This window comes from Megascapheus bottae, chromosome 12 (genome assembly GCF_031878675.1).
Source record: "Megascapheus bottae isolate mThoBot1 chromosome 12, mThoBot2.hap1, whole genome shotgun sequence".
Lineage (NCBI taxonomy): Eukaryota > Metazoa > Chordata > Mammalia > Rodentia > Geomyidae > Megascapheus > Megascapheus bottae.
In genome coordinates, this window is record NC_143520.1 from 22,298,989 (window position 1) to 22,321,237 (window position 22,249).

A 22,249-nucleotide genomic window follows, 5' to 3' on the forward strand; every position below is an offset into this window, starting at 1 on the left:
GGATGCTTTGGAGAATCAATCTCAGCAAATGATTGGATGTGAGAGTTAGTTAAGAAAAAAAAATACCATCAAAGGAATTTTCCAAGAAGAATGAAGTCATTATAGTCATTTGAACATTTAAACATGAAGCCAGAAAAGAGGGAATGGACAGGGTAGGGAGAGGAGAATGTTAAAAGCGGGTAAGAGTGATCAAGATGCATTGAGTTCATAAACTGACATGTTGAATTGAAATCTTTTGTCCAACTACTTAAATATAATTTGTTTTAAATAGAAATAAAGGAGTTTCCCAGGTTTTCTCTCACTTATGCAACTGAGGCCATTTACTGAGATAAAAATACACACATAATTGAGGGATAGAGAAGGATTTGGTGTGACTATTTTTTTTTCTTCCAGGAAAATGGAAAATAAAGATTTTCCAGCAGCAAATAAAAATGTTCAACCTGAAGACTTTTGGAAATCATCCTTGTTTCCATTTTGTCTTAAAAAATAAGAATGAAAGAAACCATCTACTAGAAATTATGATGCTAATCCTGTATTACTATTTTTTATTGTCTGGGTATGCATAGAGGTGTTAGAGTTACATTCGCCAGGTAGTAGGTGCCATTACTTCTCACACGTTGATACCTTCTCATGTTTTTGTCCCCCTTTCCCTCCCCACTCCCAATTAACTCTGATTTTTAGACCTTTGTACTGGATGGGCAATTATTAGAATATCTGGAAAATTGAACTCCAGGCATCTCCATTGCCAGAAGAAGTTCATAAACCAAAGCTGCTATTTAAGAGAAAAAAAAATTCTCCTGATGGAATGTCAGATTCCACCAGCCTAGAGTCTGTTGACCATCCTCAGGGATTTGGCCTTGTGTCCATAGTTTGCCACACACAACAGTGAAACAATAAAAAGTTCCAGGAGCAAAAATATCTGTGTCACGGTTGGAACTGAATTTTATTTGAACTTCATCTATATAAATATATGTACACAATATTACATATTATACAACTTTGAAATGTTCTACTCCTGCCCCCATCTATTCTTTCCTCAGTGTGTCAATTTCACAAGACTTCCCAAGGTAAGGTCAGCTCACAGAGAGTATAGGGTGACTGAGGGCTGAGTGGTGAATGATGTATTTAGAGTTTGGACAAATTCAGTTGTTACTAATTCCTTAGCCTATTTATTTAACATTGAAATAATATACATATAATATATATAAATATATATCCTCCTAAAAACACATTTCCATAAAACGAGATTAGTAGAAAGCAATTTAGTCACACTGTGGTTTCTGAAAGATCTATCTTCAAATTTCCAGGAGTTTTCATTTCACAATCAATGTTTAATCGGGGCCAGGAGTTTGGCCTAGTGGTAGAGTGCTTGCTCAGCATACACAAAGAGCTGAGTTTGATTCCTTGGTACCACATATATAGAAAAAGCCAAACGTGGTGCGGTGGCTCAGGTGGTAAGATCTAGCCTTGAGAAAACCCAAGGACAGTGTTCAGACCCTAAGCTCAAGCCTAGACTGGCAAAAAATTAACCAAAGTGTAATCCAGAATTGTTATGGTTTGTGATAAAATAAAAAATAGAGGCCCTTATAAACCTGGAGTCTTACTCTGCTGCACTTAAATTGTGTGTGGCCATAAAAGTATGGTCATACGTTCCTAAGAATAACTCTCCTATTTAGACCTCCATTTTTTCTAACACTTTTTCTGTAAATACTTTGAATGTGCATAATCCATTTCTGCCATTTGTCCAGCACCTCAGAATGCATGACAATATCCTAACATGAATTCCTGGACCCATTTCAGAAGCAGAGCAATGGGTATCTCTATCTGCACATGATCTATTTTGATGTGAGCTTAATTAATGCTACATTTGAAACTCCAAATGTCACAATCCAGGAGTTTTAAATTTTAATTATCTAGCTAATTATTTTAAAATGGAATTCAAATTTAATTTGGATAGTAAAGTCTCTTACAATAAGTTCATTTTTAGGATGAAGAAACTACTTGAAATAGCTCCATTATGATTTTAGCAAGTGACTGACAATGATATGAAAATGCTGCAAATACTCTCAACATCACAAGTTCATCTACCAACTTGCTGGGGAGAGATGGGCTGCCAAGTTAAGACATCTGGTCATGAAGTCCAAGCTGCTTTTTGATGAAATTGGAGATTAGGAGCTGAGGCCGTTGCTGGTATTCCACCAATACATCATGGGACAGGTTGATCTGGTCAGAGTGGAGTCTGTCAAGAAGTGTCACACAGACCACAGCAGCTGGTAGAGCAAGTAACAGGATTATTGAAGCAAATCACAGGAATATTAGCTTAAAGTACCCATATGTGTAGCACACACATTTTGACCTATTTTCCCTCTAATGTACAACCTTCACAGTCCCTGGCCATCTATAACATGCATATTTCTTTAATTTCTCTTTCTTTCTTTCTTTCTTTCTTTCTTTCTTTCTTTCTTTCTTTCTTTCCTTTCTTTCTTTCTTTCTTTCTTTCTTTCTTTCTTTCTTTCTTTCTTTCTTTCTTTCTTTCTTTCTTTCTTTCCAGTTATGGGGCTTGGACTCTGAGCCTGGGTGTTGTCCCTGAGCTCTTCAGCTCAAGGCTACTGCTGTACTCCTTGAGCCACAGCACCACTTCTGGTTTTCTAATGGTTAATTGGAGATAAGAATCTCATGGTCTTTAGTGCCAGGGCTGGCTTTGAACCACAATTCTCAGATCTCAGCACAGGCATGAACTAGGATTACAGGCTACATATTTGTTTTCTTTCTTTCTTTCTTTTTTAATTTATTTTTTATTATTATAGTGATGTATAGAGGGGTTACAGTTACATTCATACAGTGATGGGTACATTACTTCTTGAACATTGTTATTCCTTCCCATGTTTTCTCCTACTTTCCTTCCTCCCCTCCCAAGTTGTAGCATTCATTTCCAACATATTGTCTTGTGAGTGTCACTGTTACACTTGTTGTCCTTTGGCTCATCATCTTGTTTATCCCCTTCTCTTCCCTATTCAAAGAAGCAAATTTTATATATATTTATATACATATATATTTATATGCATATATATTTATATACATATATTTATATGCATATATATTTATATACATATATATGTATAAAACTTGCTTCTTTGAATCAGGGAAGAGAAGGGGAAAAACAAGATGATGAGTCAAAGGACAACCAGTGTGTATATAATGCATATGCATATTTCTATGGAATGGTACCAAACATTTTGTTGATATTAGATTATGACAAGAAGATCATGATCACCCCCCTTTCTCTCTCTTCTGCACACTTGCCTAGATTCAGGCTTCAGGCAAGCACTGCATTCAACATAAGAACAAGGAGAGACCCAAGCTCCAGGTTGCAGTCCAGTTTTAGCTCTTGGAGAAGGTTCCTCTACTATATGAGAGTCTACATAGGCATCTAGCCTTATTTCTGAGGTAGCATTTTAGTCCTTGGTGAAGTGCTTGAACTTACCTACTGCAAGACCTATTTAACAGTAACATAAACAAAGAAGAAATGTGGAATGTTTACCCAGGGAATACCAATCAAGTTAAATATTGACCATGAAATTTGAAAAGAAAGATCTGAAAGGTAATGTACCAACATATAAATCAGTTTTATTGAAGAATAAACATAGTTATAAAAAATAATAGAGGATGCAAGGTAAGAAAGGAGGGAAGAGGACGAAAATCTCTTCACAATTCTTACTTTTGAAGCTACCATAACAACATAATCTTTGGTTGATTACATCAGGAAAATTCAAAAGAAAAATTGTCTACCATACAAATTCTTTACTGTACATTTCACATCAAGCCTTTGAGCCACAGAGTGTGGCTACCTGCATTGGAACTGGTGGCAAGCACTTTAAATTGATTGCAATACAGTACTCTACATCTGCCCCTGAAATGTTTTTTGGGAGAAAGTCAATGCAAGTAGAATTAAATGCGTCTGTATTAACAAACTCTGAAGGCATAAAATAAAGTTAGGTATCAATGTAGCAGCTGTTTCTTGACCTTCTACTATTTCAGACTTCCTTGGAAGATTAGTATTTTATGAGTGTACTGTAAACATAATAGCACATGGTATCTTTGATTTTTACTTTTAATTGACCAATAATAATCATATATATATATTGAAAGGATACAATTTGATATTTTGACATGTGAAAATAATAGAAAACTAACATATCATTTACCTCAGATGCTTACCTTTTTTTTTGCTTTTTTCATATATTTTTTTATTGTAGTTAATAGAAGGGTTACATGGTATTTGCCAGCTAGATGATGCATTCGATGCTTACCTTTTTAGATTAAAAAAATCCCCATTTTCAGGAGTTATGATATAAGAGATTTTATAGCTATTGTCACCATGTTGAATAAAAAATACCAATACAGGCCAGGAGTTTGGCCTAGTGGTAGAGTGCTCACCTAGCATGCATGAAGCCCTGGGTTCAATTCCTCCTTGCTACATACACAGAAAAGCTAGAAGTGGTGCTGTGGCTCAAACGGTAGAGCTATAGCCTTGAGAAAGCTCAAGGACAGTGCCGAGGCTCTGAACTCAAGCCCCAGGACTGGCAGAAAAAGAATATGTAGAAAATGTCCATCAAATTAAATTGCTGTCCTCTTTCTCTACTATCTCCTTATTTCTCACATTGTAGTTTTAATTTGCATTTCCTCGAAGACCAGTGATGTTGAGCATCTGTTGGGCATTTGTATATTGTTGTGTACAAGGTCTATGAAGGTCTGTTGTCTGTTTTATTAAATCAGGCCATTTGTTTTCTTCATTTTAAATTGCATGACTTCCTTATATATTTATCTGAAGTATGGAGTTTACAAGTTTTTTTTCTCTCAGTTGTATACCTTTTCTCTTTGTTTTATTCCTGCTATGTGCCATATATTTATGATATCTTATTTGTATAGATAAGGCATGAGCTGGTATTTTTGCTCTGTTTTGACAGATTATGAAATGAAGGTCTAGGAAGGTCAAACAGATGGCCCATTTTGATGCAACTGGTAAATAAGTAGCCAATGAATCTCCAGCTTCCTAAACTGTTGAGTTCTCTCTTGCATCCCTCTTCTCCTGAGCCATTTGATTGTATGCACTGCTGCCCTGACCTATTGACCAAACTGACCTTGCATGTTCAGTGACGTGAACAGATGGGAAAGTATTCAATATCAGCTGAATCAAATATTTCATCACGCAGGACCCTGTGTACTGTAAAACTACTTGGAAGAACAGGTAAAGGAACAAATGGAAGATCTAGAAACCCCCCTCCCCAGCATTTCTAGTTAATGATCAGCAAGCCCATGAGGCCTGTCAGAGACTGACAATAGCTAGAAAAAGTTGAAAGTACTTTTCTAATCCTTTGGCAGAACTATGAAAGAATGTTCTGTACCATGCCCAGAGTAGGAGTTGGCTTTGCTAAAAGTCTCTTCTAGAATTCAAGGGTAGTATTAAAAATGGTAATAGCAATCTCAGTGTGTTTTCTTGACCCTGAAGAGTCCATTAACAAACAGCATATAATAATCTTGTCTCTGAAAATTACTATTTCCATGACCAATTAAAAGGCACTAATTACCCAAAACAATTTGTCAAAATTAAGCCTGACAGCTTTGCTACCATAATCCTCAGATTAGGCATGGAGGCTGGCTCCTGGGGAAGGAGGGACACTTAGTGACCTAGCTGTCACTAAGGAGGTTGTCAGCTAACTGAGCTGAGGATGGAATGTAATGAGAACCAGAGATCAGAGTACAGGGCTTACTGTACCCACAGCTGTACCTGGAATGAATATTTAGAGATTCTCAGCCCTTTGGCATCATTCATGGATTCTTTGAGAAACTAATGAAAGTTGTCATTTGAAACCCTTTCACACAAATATCATATTGCCTCTACATACCAAATGATTTTGCTCACTTTCACAAAGTCCAGTCCCCAAAGCCCATGTATCAAAGTTTAGGACTCCACGGAGCCCTGAGGACCACTACTTTAACACCATTTCTCTAGAACCACTTACTGGAAAGGTTTTCTCTTGCACTGGATACAGATATTGCAGCTGGACCATAATATCCATGCTTACTACCAAAGAGGCTGGCCCTTGGAAAATGTGAATATGACAGATTGACACTGTGGCTCCTGACCTGGCTTTTCTAACCACTCCTCTTCTTCTGCCTCTTTATGACTCTGTTTATATTACCCACACATCCCTTGCTTCTCCAGTGCAGTAGTTTATAATGTGAGCACTCATTCATTACTGCCTAATAAGTAAAGGATAGAAAATAATCAACAACCCAGAGCCTTTTCATTTCCTTTGTTCCCCTAAGACATTAATCTCAGGCTGCTTGCAACTAAGGTGAAGACAATTTGTATTAAAAGAAGCTGATCAAGCCTAGGAACATATAAACAATTTGTTCTCCTCTGTAGGTGTTTCTTAGAATGTAGCGCACTGTCACCAGAATCAGAACCAGAGATGGTTAATAATTCTGTCTTTTCAATTCCATCTCAGACAAATGAAACCAGAATGGGGTAAAGAGTGAAGGTGATAGAATAAAGTATTTGAGTGGTCATTTTTTTAAAAAAAATTGCTACTTTAAAGAGCTTAAAAATCTGTTACCGGTTTAAATCAAATTATTGTAAATGTACACAGCTAGACCCTAACTATTTCTGTCCCCAGTGAAATGCTAAATGAGTTGCTGGAAGCAACTTTTCCTCCTTTTGAGGAATTGTCCTATATCTTTTTATAAAAGTGTGATTAAAGGCCTTACATGTTGCATGTTATAATGTAGCTGATAATTTCATTTGTCTAAGATTTGGATAAAGTTTAACGTCTGGATAAAATCTTCGTGAAAATTCTCAAATTCTTTCTTTCATTATACAGTAAGGGCCAAATATCTCAAATTTTTTTCCTTTTACTATGGTCTCTGAGAAACTCGGAATTGAATTTAAATTTTTAGATTTAGGAATGTATTTCCAGATAGCTTCTTTGATACTGAGATCTCTTCACCTACTCTCTTAAATAAATATCTTAAATACATTCCTCTTTACCTAATAGCTGCCACTTGCACTTTGTAAAATAGTGCTGAGAACAAGTCATCTCTTAGTAAAAAAAAAAATGCTGCAGTTAACACCATAGAACAGTGAAGGATTGATGGTCAAGAGATAGAGGGAGGACTTTGACTAAAAATATAAAAATCTTACAAAACAAGAAGAAACAAACTGCTTTTAAAAAATAAATAAGGGGCCGTGAATTTGGCCTAGCATTAGAGTGCTTGCCTAACATGCACAAAAAGCCCTGGTTCGATTCCTCGGTACCACATGCATAAGAAAAAGCTGGAAGTGGTGCTGTGGCTCAAGTAGTAAAGTGCTAGCCTTGAGGAAAAGTCCAAGGACAGTACTCAGGCCTTGAGTTCAAGCCCCAGGACTGCAAAAACATAAAGAGAAAGAAGAAAGAAAGAGAGAGAGAGAGAGAGAGAGAGAGAGAGAGAGAGAGAGAGAGAGAGAGAGAGAGAGAGAGAGAGAGAGAGAGAGAGAGAAAGAAAGAAAGAAAGAAAGAAAGAAAGAAAGAAAGAAAGAAAGAAAGAAAAAGGAGTGAGTCAGGAGTGTGGCTTAGTAGTAGACAGCTTGCCTAGCATGCATGAAGCCCTGGATTCAATTCCTTGGGGCCACATACACAGAAAAAGCAGCAGGTGGTGCTGTCTAAGTCCATATTTTGAATACTTTACCACAAATGATAAATGTTTAAGGCAATAGGTGTGCTAATTCCCTCATATGATAACTATACAAGCTGTTCATATCTTGAAACATCAAACTGTACCCATAATTTTTCTATAATTATCATATGTCAATTTTTAAAACACTGAGTTGTCTGGCAAGCTGATGCACACCTGTAATCCCACTAACTCAGAAGGCTAAACAGGTTTATTTCAAGTCCAAATATAGTGGAAGACCCTATCTCTGAAAACAAAGTAAGAAATGAACTACTTTTCATTGCACTTGAGGGACAATTCTGTGACAAAATAACAGCCATTCACGGTGCTAAGTATCTGCTTGACATTCTATTTGATTTCAGTGCCAACTCTTGGGATAAGTTCAGCTGGATGGAGTAGCACGACTACCTATTCAGAATATTTAAAGCAGAAAGGCGTTGACTGTTTTCATGATGTGTACTTTGGTACTTCTGTCCAGAGACCACAGACATTGTGCTGTCCATGACCATAGGGAGGTTCCAGACAAGATGCAAAACAGACCATGCATACACAGCACATGCATACACAGCCATGCATACACAGCCAATTCAAATTCCTTCCCCCTCACCCTTGCACTGAGAAGGCAAGGAAGTTACTTAACCTCTCTGAGACACAGTTTCTTTTTCTCATGAGTGGGTGAACAGAATTACATCTGGTTGCCTCCTACCTTTTAAAAATAAGGTTTCAAAATGCCCATTTATCTCTATTATAGGCTTAAGAAATATTCTAGCTCCAAACCAACTCTAATCTGTAATATCTGTAATATCTTTTGGGTCCTCTCACTGGTCACTGGGCAGGTGCCAGGGTCTGATGATTACCATGAGTAGGAACAGCAAAAGAATGTAAAATAGCACTAAAGTCAACTTTTGTTCCCTTTTATTGAACAGTTTATAAAGTAATATTATGAAGACCAAATATATCCCCAAAGTTACATGTATCTGTCAAAAGAAATAACACTGAATTCTTCCTTCTCCCTAAAGAAAAGCCACTGTATGTTGCAAACAACTAAAGACATTGAAAAAGATTTAAGCAGAACTTAATTTTAGATAAATATTAGGTTTCATACATTGCCAGGAAAGCACTTCTCAAAAGGCAGCATTTGGCTCTAAAACCCTAGATAAAGATGAATATATTAATCACAAGTTCACAGCGCAAGTGGATTATCATCTTTAGCCAGAATGATAGGAGTTTAATTAAAGACATTTTTGCTTTAAGAGAGGGACAGTTGGTGCATATTAAAAAATGATAGACAAATGCACTCATTCACCACTATACCATGTTTCCACTATGTTATAGTTTTGTACTATTAAAAGGTTTAGCTTTTAGATGTACAATTATTTGGTAAATTCCACTATTTTACTTTCTCTCTATCTTTGTTAAAACAGCATTGGATGCTTAATTCTCTTGTTCTGGATAATGAGATAAGTAGAATGTCAGTGATTTATGGATGCTGCTATTGCAGGTAGCTTGTGCAACTACCAAGCAACAAGAGTCAGAGGGACCTCCCTTAAAGCAGCTCAGAGTGGTTTTTAAATTGTTAAAATCAAAAGGTGCCTGCTCTTCCAGGGACAGCACACCAGCATTCTATTCTAAAAAGTGGTCTCTGTAAGAGATAAGGGGCCCAGGCATCATGAAGAAATTTGAACAGGAATATTCCTAAGGATTATCAAATGAGTCAGAGTTTTAGATGAATCCTTTAGTGTGCGCTTCAGTTGCCCAAAAAGGTCTGTTCCATGAAAAAGCAGGAAGAGTATATTGGGAAAATAGCTGCTTACAGGCTGGAATTAGTGACCAGCAGGATCTGGAACTACAGAATGATAGAGAAAAGCCATCAGAAAACCATAAGAAAACCTGTGGGTATCAAGAGACCACAAGGTCATGGGAATTGTAGCAAGGTCAGAAATACTTTTATAACAGAATAGCTTCTCTCAGATCCCAACACACCCTAATGAGAAAGACTTTGAATCAAGGTTTCAAAGCCTAGAACTCCCTAGCTGCCGATAGGAAACAGCTGGCAGTCACCATACTTACATCTGGGCAGCATGTGGGTAACTCATACTTTTATGTTTATGTTTATGTTTACCTGATTCTCTACTGGTTGGAGCAGTGGATGAAATGATCTCTTGTACAGAAACAAGCGATAAAGAAATCCCTGCAAGTCATGTGTTCATTGGACTGTTGCTTGAGCAAAATCAAACTGCCTATCCCACCCTCATGGGATAAAGCAAACATTGTTATTAAAGGGGACATTAAGCATGATCTTCTAAACAGCATAAAAGTGATCCCATATAGTCAGGGATTTGCCTGTATGTATAGTCTAAGATATCAAGAGTAAATGTAATACTTCTAAAATTTATCTCTTCTTATGAGCTGTAGCTCCATTTTCCAATATATTCTTAGAAATTGTAGCCACATGAATGTGGCACTGGTAGTTCACACTTGCCATGCTATGTGTGAGGCTAAGATCAGGAGGATTGTAGTTTCAAGCCAGCCTGGTAAGAGTTGGGCATGATAAGACGTCACTGTTATCCCTGCTATGAAAAAAGCTTAACATGTGTGGATCATGAAACAATTAGCTCAAAAAGGGGCTCAAGGTGTGACTCAGCTGACAAGAACCCCAAGGACAGACCTCAGTACCTCCAAAAACTGTTGCCACATACGTTCTTAGTGTATAGATCAAAATTGACTGACTATAAAGAAAATACTAGCATTCAAATTCTGATTGTGTTAATAATATAAAGTGTTATAGAGCTGTACTTTTATATATTCCTGGAAGTACTGAAGTTTGAATTCTAGGTCTTGTGCTTATAAAGCATGCGCGCTCTTGCTGAGCCACTCCCCTCTCCCCCAGATCTTTCTTTTCTATTTTATTTGTTTTCAGAGTGCTACAATTTTTTTCTTCCTATTCTAAGTCTACAATCCTCCTATCTATTCTCCTTTTGCAGGTAGCTGGGTTTTCAGCTCTGCCAGCAAACATATGGGTCTGAATTGCAACTGAGTATTTTGTCTATGAAGCTTTACCTCTCTGGAAAGCAGTGTTACACTCTATTGGTTCACTCCCAATATTCCTGATCACTCCTCTTTAGTGTCTTCCAGCTTTGAATGTGAACCTCATATATGTCCACATTTAATTTTACAATTTTACTCCCCCAGTCAAGCCTCTCGCTGAACTCCAAGTCCTCCTGTGGTGTTACCTTCTATTTGGATGTTACCACCTTCGAATCCTCATCTAAATTTTTTCCCATTTTTTCTTCATTTTTAAAACTTTTCATGTATGGAGGGGTTACAGTATATTCACCAGATAGAAGGTGCTTTACTCCCTAAGTAGCCGTAAAGCAGGGTGTCATTCTTATCTCCTGCTTCTTTCCCCAAATTCACACCACATTGTCAACTAGCCTTGTTGGCTTTGTCTTTGCAATGTTTCCAGAACCTGACCAGGTCCCCTGACTTTCACTGATGTCAACCTGACCATTGTTTCTCGCTAGACTTTTGTACAAGCCTTCTCTTTCCTCTTCCTGCTTCTGGCTCCAACCCCATTAGCTTCTTCCAACCTAACAAACAGTATGACTGAGATAAAACACATCAAATCCAGTCACTTTTCTATTCAGAGCTTTCCAATAAAATCTTGTTTACTCAGAGAAAAATCACAGTTCTCACATGTCCCACAAACTCTGCACCCCGCCCCCCTCATTCTCCATTGCTCTCACCCTCTCTGTATGTTCTGGTCTCTGCCCTGCCCCTCTAACACATCTGCCTGCTGATACCTCTGCCCTTACATGTACATCTACCAGAATGTGCTTTCCATGTTGCCTTTTCTCAAATGACACTTTCTCCCTCACCCTTTCCTGATCATGCTAATTAAAATTGTGATTGGCAGACTATTTCAGGAATCTCCCATTTGCATCTTGTCTCAATAATTTGATTGTAATAGAAAATCACAGCTACTATCAAGATGAAGAAACTGGAATTTGCTTTTGAGTCTTAGCTACATTTCCATCCAGATGGTTCCCCTCAGCACCTTGTTCTTGACCCCAATGCTTCATTTCCCTACATGCACAGTGGGAGTAATGTCCTGTCCACTCACAAGAAATCATTATGAGGCCTTCTGGCTTGCAAACAATTATAAGGTAGGCGTCATCCCAAAGTAAGAAATAGCTGACCCCTTTCTCTTCTTCTGAAGCATGGGCCTAGATGCATGGGCAACTTACCTTTTAGTCCACAGAGTCCACACATAGCTGCAAACACCGTAGATTCCATTTCGATATTCCTGACGCCAGCTTTGTAAGCTCTCTTCAAGTAATCTAGCTTTTTTTCTCTAGAAAAAGAACACAGTGCTCCATCTAATCGACCTTGTCCTGAAAGAGGATGAAGAACATTACTGACCTATGTTCCACTTTAGGTTTCCCTAATGGCTGGGGAGATGCTGCAGACAGAAGTGCTGGGGCTGAGATTGTACACTTTAGTGCTCCAAGTGGCCACTGTGACAGAGGCAGCCAGATGCAGGCAATTGATAAATGTCCCCTTCCTCCCTCACCCCCGTGCCCAGGCTGCATGCTGCGCCTTTGGACTCATGCCTTCCTACTAGATTGCCCCAGTGTTTGTGGATCCCTTTATTTTACCCGAGTCCACTTGTAGGGACAGATGGAAATGCAGAAAAGCCTGATACTAGTGTCCATCCACCCAAGCTCACTCCCCATGAGGATGCTGAGTGAAGTGACACCATCACCAGCCACTGTTTACACGGTCATTTTGGGTTCCCTTTCCTCTTTTTTCTGCCTGTCTCCTGTCCCTTTCAGCTTGTTTCCACTCTATCAACTTTTCCCCCTTCTTTCTCTTCTTTTCAGCACTACCTGCCAACACCTTGAGCTGATTTGAACTTAGATGTCCCCAAAGCTAAGCAGATAATGTCAACAGAATCTGCCTAGATTGAAGGGAGTCTGCTCCCATCTACTCCAGGGCATATGAACTCTGACGCAAGCCAGAGCTGCCATTATAGATATTATTTTATAGTTCAATATTATCTTGTGCTGTTTCAAAAAGCTTCATATCTGGATGTTTATGAAATCTCTAGAAATTACAAATATCAAAATAATTTCCATTTAAAAGACACCTCACAGACCAAAAAAACAGACTCTAATAGGCTTCTGTTTGCAAGGCTGGTCTTAAACTTATGCTGAGTGAGTCTCTAGATCAAGAAATTGCAAACCAGTGGCCTGTGGTATATATAAACCATGCCAGATGCAAATCCCCTCCTATTTTATAACATACACAGTGTTAAACATCCTGACTTACCTCAGTTTACACATAGATAGTATAGCCTATCAATATTATAACTGAAGTTTGAAACATAGGAATGACTTGTTTAAGTCATTTATAATGATTCTAATATAATTTTACTATGAACACAAACTATTTGCAGAATTCCTTGAATGTCCTTTTTGACAGGATACCAAGTCCTTGTAGATTCTTTCTCCTGGAATGAGCACGGTCTGTATTTGGAGGGTGTTTTGCCTTGCCCCCCACCCCTTAAAGCAAGAGCGGTTACTTCATATTGACCTTCAGTTTGTCTCTAAGTAGAGGAAATTAGGAACTGAGAAATGAATGCTCCACTTTGAGACCACCCTCCTTCTGTGGGACTGATTCACAGAAGCATTTCTTTCTGCTTCCTAGCCCCCACTCTTATCTGGGCTATCAGTGAACAGCAGAGTTACAGAACCAGCAAACTTCTCCTCTTTTAGAGTCACTAATTTGAGTTAAAGGCATGAACAGAGATAAAATTTTGTCAACATTGCTAATTGCATTTCAGTATTCAATTTGTTCCTGGAGGATTAAACCCACTTTCAATCTAAATTCATTCTGCATGTTTCTCTGATGCCTGTTAGACCCTTGTATGTCTGTGGTTTAGTATGTTAAAAAGCTTTTCCATTTCTTTTTTTTAATCCACAAGTATTAATTTCCTAAAGCAGAATTTTAATATAAATTATGGATTTGCATCACAAAGAGTTACTGGCATTTTTCTGTTGTTTTCACACGTTAGAAATTATTCTCACCTTCATAAAAATCATAGGTACACATGGTATGGCCGATGAGGGTTGGAAAGGTGGGAATTTCTTTGCTACAGTTGAATAGCTCTTCTGCCAGTTCCTTGTCAAGTTCCGTACTGCGGGTGACAATGTTGTCCAGAATTACCTGCTCAAACTGGGGCTTGAAGAAGGAGTCTACAGCCGTATCTGTTATTACAACTGAGCCTGGTGCAATCCCTGAAAATCATGAGTACATCAGTCATCACGGAAAACCATCACTTAGAGTTCCCTTATGTAGAGTGATACATAGTTTGTAACTTATTCTGCCAACATTAATTAATGCTAGCTGCTAAGGACTCTCTGTGTTTTCATCTTTAAAATTATTTTCTTTTCCAAACGCAATTAAATAACATCCAGAACAGGCATTTCCATTTGCTGTCTTTCCAGATTCACATTTACAACCTGATGGGGTTTAGCTTTCAAGACAAACATGACTCTTGGACATGCAAATTAGTAGCAGGCTTCAGGCTCGTTTTTGAATAAATTAGGTCAGGAATAAACTAAATGAGCCTGCCAGCAAGTAGCTTTCATAAAGTGATGTGACTACTTGATAGTTAATCTTCTCTGCAACTCCTTGATTACTATAATTTCTTGGCAGTTCCCTCCTCTCTTCCTTCAGATTCTCATCACATTTGCTCCCTCTCTTCCCTGACTCCATGTAAATTAAGCCTCTCATCTGACCTTCCATTGCTATAAAATCTGGCTTGCTCAAGGGACTCCCGCTCACTTGAGCAGCCAATTTCTGCTAATTCTTATTCTCCCTTCCTGTAATGTGTTTTCCTCCTCTCCAATTTCTGACAGTCAGGTGTCTGCTGATGTCCTTCCCTGAAGGAGGTATGAATTCATGGAGAAAGAACAAAAGAGTAAACACAAATACATAAAAAGCAACCTGGATCCATTTTACTCAGTTGCCCCAGACTCGGCCTTGATTTCTATTGAGAGCACAAAGATGATATGCCCTAATATTGCCCTAGACTCTCTACATCCTAACACTCATACTTTTTACAGCATGTTTATCTGTTTTTTTTTTCTGATAGAACAGAACCTCTGTGAAAGCAAGACAGTATTTGCTCACTGCTCTCTCCCCAGGTCTCACATCATATAGTATGACATTCAATAAAATCTTCTGAATAAGTAAATGTTTCAGTAAAGACACCATCCAGAATGTGTCTGCAAACTATACTCCACAGGCAACAGCCCACCTGTCTCAGTAAATAAAGTTGATGAAGTTTTATTACAACATAATCATGTGCCTTCATTTATATACTGTCTTTGCTAGTTCTGAGTCATGGTGCAGAGTTTAGAAGTTTCAACACAAAACACATCATCTGCAAAGCCCTAAATAGTTTTTATTGTCTAGCACTTCATGAGTAAATTTACCAGTCTCTGCTATATAGCTTTGCCTTATTCTGGGTGTATTGATCAAGGTAGAATTAATTACAGAACACTATAGAAGATGCTGCTCAAGACCCATGATGGCCTCTGAAGACAGAGCTTTGATGGTTAGATACTTTGTATATAGTCTAAGCAAGTGGCTTCTTCAGTGACTTACAATGAAAGCAATTGAGAGTGAAGTTGAACACAGGTGCAACCAAAATGATATTGGCTTTAGTTTCTCCAAAGCAACATATATTCACTCCAATACTTTTCTTCTTATCAAGATGTTTATTCGTTTAAGAGACAATTATGTCTATAAATAAATAAGTAAGCCCATCTTATTTATAAGCTTAGAGTTCTTAATTGGGCTGTAAGGTATTCACACCATCATTCATAGATTTTCATTGTGATTTTGATGCCATTTGGTCACTATATAATATATATATATATATATCTTATTGCCAAGAAACAAATGAGTTGAGTGGTTGCTAGAGTGTCTTGTCCTGGCTGGGCACGTAGGAATATGAAGTGGCAACTTCTACAGCCAGAATGATGCAGTCCATAGGAGTGAGCTAAGTACACCGCCCCACATATCTCACAGCCCAAGAATCATGAGCAACATTAATATCAATGTGCGGTTACCAGTGTGTGGCTACCCACTTACGTGTTACTGGGAATATTATTTGACAAATTATAATCTGGAAGGAGTTGTAATGTAACTTAAACAGCTTACATTCTCCTTTTTCATTTGTTTGGACATCCACAAACGTCCCGTCTCCCTTGTGTGAAGGGCCCTGACTGGACTTTGTTTCTGGATCACAGCTGTGGAAAGGCCACAATGTTTTGAATCTGCCTGCTTTTAATGAAGTATGGCTTAGCCATCTGTGGCTGTGATATTACATATGCCATTTCTCTAATTCTTGGAGGAGTTTTTAAGGTCTAGCCTTGTTCCAGAATTCTTCCTTGTCTGATCCAAAGACCTAGTCCAAAATTGCCATTCCTTTTTATAGTGCCCATTCAATCTTACCACTCTGTCAATCAAAACTTTCTGTGTGCAATGTTCTGAAATGTCCTGTCTGAGTTTTCATGTGATAGTAGTACAAAGAAAGCACGCCCTGACAAGACTTTGTCATATCTGTTCCTTGAGAAAAGGTAGAATAAAGAGGTTTCTTTAAAGATTTACCTTAGCACAGTCTGTAACCCAAAAGCAGGCCCTTTTATAGTTGGCCTGACCAGACAAGAAAGAAGAAAAGTGAATGGGCTCTAGGACAACTTTAGGAGGCATCAGTTGACCTTCTCTAAAAGCCTAGTTAACTGCTATCTGGGAGACGAGTGAGAAAGACAAGAAAAGAGATGTACTTGTGGAGATGAGCCAGATGTACTATTTTCTTAAGAACTATGAGGCCTACTTATTTGGCTAATTAATAAAAAAGACCATCATTGCAATCTTTTTACTTGAATACACTTAACTTCTATCACTTACAAAGTTTCTAGTACTCAAAACTCTCTCCTCGCTAAGAATGGTGGCTTATAGTCCCAGCACTGTTTATAGTCCTAGCACTTGAGAGGCTGAGACAGGGTGATCACTAATTCATTGTCATAGTGAGCTACCATAATATGTTCAAGTCAAAAGAAAAGTGGAAGGGAAATGGGACAAAAAAGAAGGGAAAACAGGGGAAGGGAAAAAGAAGGGAAAAAATTATGACCCTCAAAACACATTTCTAGTCATTTTACTCTTCAGCATATGAATATTTCTAATTAGGTTTACATAGAGAAACAAAAGAAGAAGAAAATGAGAATATGAATGTATTTCCTTAAAATTTCCTCAAGTTCAACCTCCAGCTGGATTTCTGTTTGCCTCGAGTATGTTGGAGCACTTTGGATGCACATAAGTTTGCACATAAGAATCACTGTGTTCTAAATGGTAGAAATCAAGCCATCTCACCGATTCCTCCTGATGTACCCATTCTGATAATGGTAACATCACAGCATCGTGCATGGTGGAGTAATTTGATGAGTTCATGAAGCATAATGGAAATGGAGGGGATGCCCATGCCATGCTGTTGAGAGAAAAGAGAAAGTCATTATACTTCTCACAAATGGGTGCATAAACAGGACGTATTTCCTTCCTTCATCACAAGTTAACAGCCCTCAGATAAATTTACATAATCATTAAGACTTTGCCAATGCTGAGGAAAACATAAGTCATCTCTAAGTGACGCCTACATGACATGCTGATGGATGTATCCATCTGTGAGGACCAGAGAGAGCATCTCACTGCATCTTCAAGAGCAGAACTGGCAGGATGTTAGTGTCCAGGTGTGGCAGGGTGGTGCTATAAGGCTCTTTACAATGAGCCTACATAAAGAACTTGTTGCATAATTGCCTTGTTAAGGAAGCATAGTTTTGGCTGACATATCAGCAGTCCTTCTCCGCCCTACTAAGTGAACTTGTAAATCCCTTTCGTTGTTCTCATGTAGGCTTGATTGTTTGCTTAACTCTGGTGAACTCTGAAGAGATTTAGGGGAGAAATGTGAACTCAATTTCTACCCAAAATGTGAAGCTCAGGTTAAACAGGTAGGTGACTTTAAATTGATACCAATGCTAGTCTTTTCTTCAACAGTTAGAATTTCAGCAGTAGAATTGATTTCACCAGAAAAGAGGTCAACATTGGCTAGATTTAGTAACTCCTGATGATTATACCACATTCTAATAATTCTGCTGTCATTTGTAGAAACTTGAACTGAGATTCATATCCATGTCTGCTTCATTCCTAACATAGTAGGAGAGAGTCAAAGCTGTTCCTCTGAATATTCTACACTTGAGCACAAACACTGACCTCCTATCACTGGAGCCAGGGTTCTAATGTTTATACATGACAACCTTCCTTTGCAACAAGGTTATTAAACTCAGAAACTTCGAATCTTCTGCTCAGCATTTTTGGTTCCTGAATTCTGACCACATTGGAAGCCTCTTAGATCCAAGAGTGAAATCCATATTGATTTGTTTGTTTCAGATTAGAAAGGCTGAAGCTTTGGACTAGCTTTGCACCTAATGAATAAGCTATTACTTTTTCCTACTGTGAATTAAGAGGACAAATTGTTGTTTGAGATGTTAGGTTCCTTCGTAGTCAGCTAGTTGGTAAGTTTATGATTATCATTTATTTCACCATTTGATGGTGAATGACAACAAAATGATGTATTTTTGCTTAAGTTGTACTCTCTCACAAACACACACACACACCAACAGCACAAACACACACACACAGAGATAGCACATTCACACACACACACACACACACACACACACACACACACACACACACACCAGCAACTCTGGAAATGTTTTAAAGGAGTGCCTAATGGGAATGCCTTGCTCGCTGGTAATGCCTATTTTTTTTTCTTTTTAATTAAAAAAAATTGTACATGTTTTTATTTCACACTTCAGCTTACGAGTATAATGCATCTTGATCGGTGTCAGCCCTTTCATCATCCTCTTCCATTCCCCCAACTGGATCCATTACCTCAGTTTCTGGTAAGCACTACTTCTAATTTACTAACCACAGACACTGAGATTAAAAAAATGACTCCTTCACAGTCCAGCTGGACCAGTTTCCTGCTATACATAGTACTGAAATTTTACTGCTCACAATGGTACTTTTACTTTTTAATAAAATTACTTTTTTTGTCTTTCCTTATCTAATATGCAAAAGTCCAATTATAGTCTAAATGACCCATGATAGTTAGCAAGAAAAGATTTTCCAGAATCAGAGGATATTCAGATCCCTTCTAATATAGATATTTTATCATTGTTTATGAAACAATTGAACGAATACAGGAATGGTTTTTGCCATCTGAGTCCAAAGTAAGTTTTTAGGTACTCTTGGGCTCAAAGGAGATCAACATGGCTTCCACATTAGCATTGAATACGTTTTCCTTCATTTAACCTAGACTTTAGCCACGGTCACCTGCACTCCACCTCGGAGTGCTACCAATGATCTTAGCAATCAGTGAGTGGTAACTGTCCCCTAGTGTAGAAGCCATTTGCCACTCAGATCTTCAGCGTTGTCACACCTCTGCAAGATTTTCCCCCATCCTCTGGCATGCCTGCTTATGCGCCTTTATGGGAGGTGCAGTGTTCAGTCTGTTGCTTCACAATACAGCCCTATGCAGAAGACAAGCTGAGAAAGACACACTGGGTACCTGTGTGCAGTGCAGACACCCTCCTAAACACATATCATGTATGGGTGATAGTCTGTACATTCCTGACAACTGTGGATAATTCACTTCCATTTTGTCTTAGGACATAATACATGTCCATAAAAGCTGACATGGTCTAGGTGAGGAAGAGCAATTTACAAGAATCCTGTGGCAACACATTAGCAGCTATGTAGCAAGCTTCTCCTAGTGTTAAAACACCCCATTTAGCAATTCTGAAAATTGTCCCCTACACACTAGAAGCTTGGCATTCTCAATGCCATATGAGGGACAGAGGAGAGAAAATGGCTGGGAGGGGAGGCTGTTCATCAGTTATAAAACGTAAAGAGGGAGGGAGCATTTGGGTGTTTTCTTTAACTTGAATCGCTACACCGTGCCAGTAAGCAAGTTAACCAAGTCTACCTGCTAGGTTCTGCCCTGAGGAACCTTCTCAGTAACGAGTGCCATACCTGAACACTTGGTTTAATTGTACAAGAAGGCAAAGCAGAGAGGGGAAAGAACTAGGAACAACTTTCCATTTTTGTCTTTAGCCTGTGAAGTCTGACTGACATACAGCATTGCATACTTACACTGATGGAGAGTACCGGGCCGGTTTTGAACATGCAATATCTATCTGTTCCAGCACAGATGTCTTGAATGTCATCTCCACTTCCAGTCAACCCAAGCTCTTTGTGCATAAACAGTGCAAATGCTTTCATTCTGTTGGGACTTCCCCCAACACAGACAAACTGTCAACACAAAAAAGTACCTGCTGTAGTTGCTGGGACATGAACAGACCTTTTGCTTTCAACTCTCCTGCTTCTATTTTCTTGTTTAGTTAATTTACTTAAGACTATGTGTAGATATCATGGATAATGGTGGGGGGAGTGAACACATTTCCACCATTACTTCCTAAAGGGAAGCTACCAGATGCAATTTTATATACTAAATTAAGAAAGAAAATCACAAAATCTTAGTAAGTGATTCAAGGAGATGTTTCTTGGTGGTTTGTTTAAAGTAATATCAATCAGGGCTGGGAGTTTGGCCTAGAGGTAGAGTGTTTGCCTAGCATGCATGGAGACTCGGGTTTAATTCTTCAGTACCACACACATACAAAAAGTCAAAAGTGGTGCTGTGGCTCAAGTGGTAGAGCTCTAGCCATGAGAAAACCCAAGCACAGTGCCCAGGCCCTGAGCTCAAGCCCAGAACTGGCAAGAAAGAAAGAAAGAAAGAAAGAAAGAAAGAAAGAAAGAAAGAAAGAAAGAAAGAAAGAAAGAAAGAAAGAAAGAAAGAAGGAAAGAAAGAAAGAAAGAAAGAAGAAAAGAAAGAAGAAAAGAAAGAAGAAAAGAAAGAAAGAAAGAAGAAAAGAAAGAAGAAAAGAAAAGAAAGATCAATTAGCTTCTTAAATTTGTATAAACATTCTAGGGTTGTGCTTTAACTGGATAGATATTTCACATGTAAGAATGGAGCACATAGAATGAAGTGCGATGAGGGTAAAGGGAGAATGCCCAGTTTTACCTGTGTTCTCTGATGCCCCCACCCAAATCATCTGATTCTGTTACTAATGTACTATGATAACTTAAGATGTAAAGGAATTATGTCAAGACTTCTGACTTCTTATTGAGAAAAAAATTCTTATGGAACAGATATTACTGTTGGAAATTTCCAGTCTTGGTTCGTTGTAGTGGCTCATGCCTGTAATCCTAGCTATTCAGGAGGCTGAGATCTGAGAATCAAGATTCAAAGCCAGCCCGGGCACAAAAAGACCTGAGACTCTTATCTCCAATTAACCTCTAGAAAACGGGAAGTGGGGCTTGGCTTAAGGGTAGAGAGACTGAGTTCGACCCCCATGACCCACACAAAAAAAATTCCAATCATTATAGACCTTCATCTCTCCCAATAATCTGATTATGTTTTTCTTTTATTCACAGTCCAGCCTCCATGAAGTTAGAGTGGGTGTTAGAGTCATTGTGTTGCATCTAAGGAAATACAGTAATAAAAATTTTCATGTTCCTCTGCAACCTCATGTTAGGGATAGAGAGGTGAATGCCAGGAAGAGAATCAGTGTGGACTACTGGTGGAACAGATGGACAGCCAGCTGAGTGAGTACCACTAGGGGTCAGCCACAGAGAGTCGCAGAGCGAGAAGGACACAGAGCCCATAGAAGGGATCAGGAAAAAAAGGCCACCAAGTAATCTAAGCCAAGCAGAGTGGTACATACATTGAAAAACAAAATCTCCACAGCAGACAGACTGTTATTGGCCTGTACTTTGAGCTGAGGCACGCCTGGCTTTGAACCCCAACCCATTTCTGATTAAGTAACTGGCTCAAACTCTCTATACATCTCAGACCAAAATAAGAAAGCCCAGAAGGCCCCAGAGACTTTTGTCAGGATGAAATGAGATTACAAATGACAAAGAACACTGTATAGATCCAGCCACCTACTCAGTGTCCACAAATAGTGACTATTATTGCCCATATTGTGTAATAATTTCCTGGTCCATCTTTTGAGCTTACATACAGTTTCTGTCTTGTAGAATTTTCACCAATGAAGCTGATTCAAGTCTTCTAGGAAAGAAAAGACAGTTTGTGTTTTCTGACTGATGTGGGCAGCATTGGGCAGGCCATCAGAAAGAGTGCTGGCCCTGTGCCTTCCATGGATAAAGGAGATCTAAGGAAACAATAAGGAGCTGAGGTTGGAGAGCGTGTACTCCATTCACAAAGGATTGACTGTGTTGGGTGGTCTGATTCTATGATTTAGCAATAACTCCTGTGTCACATGCTCTCATTCTCAATGATGGGGTGGAATTATCCTTTTATCTAAGCCTTCTGATTCTCATC

The 22,249-nt window shown here is 38.6% G+C and overlaps 1 protein-coding gene across 2 annotated transcripts in view; it reads right to left on the minus strand.

Moving 5' to 3' along the window:
• Nucleotides 1–1,111: 1,111 nt before the first annotated feature.
• Upp2 (uridine phosphorylase 2) overlaps nt 1,112–22,249 on the minus strand; it is a 29,780-nt gene continuing 8,642 nt past the window's right edge. Inside the window, exons 3-7 of one of the 2 annotated variants that reach the window (XM_090342801.1) lie at nt 19,999–20,157; nt 17,158–17,272; nt 13,803–14,012; nt 11,961–12,107; nt 1,112–2,270 (exon numbers count right to left, since the gene is read on the minus strand). In XM_090342801.1, coding sequence (XP_090198927.1) covers nt 2,119–2,270; nt 11,961–12,107; nt 13,803–14,012; nt 17,158–17,272; nt 19,999–20,157 — 783 coding nt within the window. In that variant the 3' untranslated portion in view covers nt 1,112–2,118. The remainder of the gene's footprint in view (nt 2,271–11,960; nt 12,108–13,802; nt 14,013–17,157; nt 17,273–19,998; nt 20,158–22,249) is intronic. The other variant, XM_090342802.1, reaches the window with a different exon arrangement.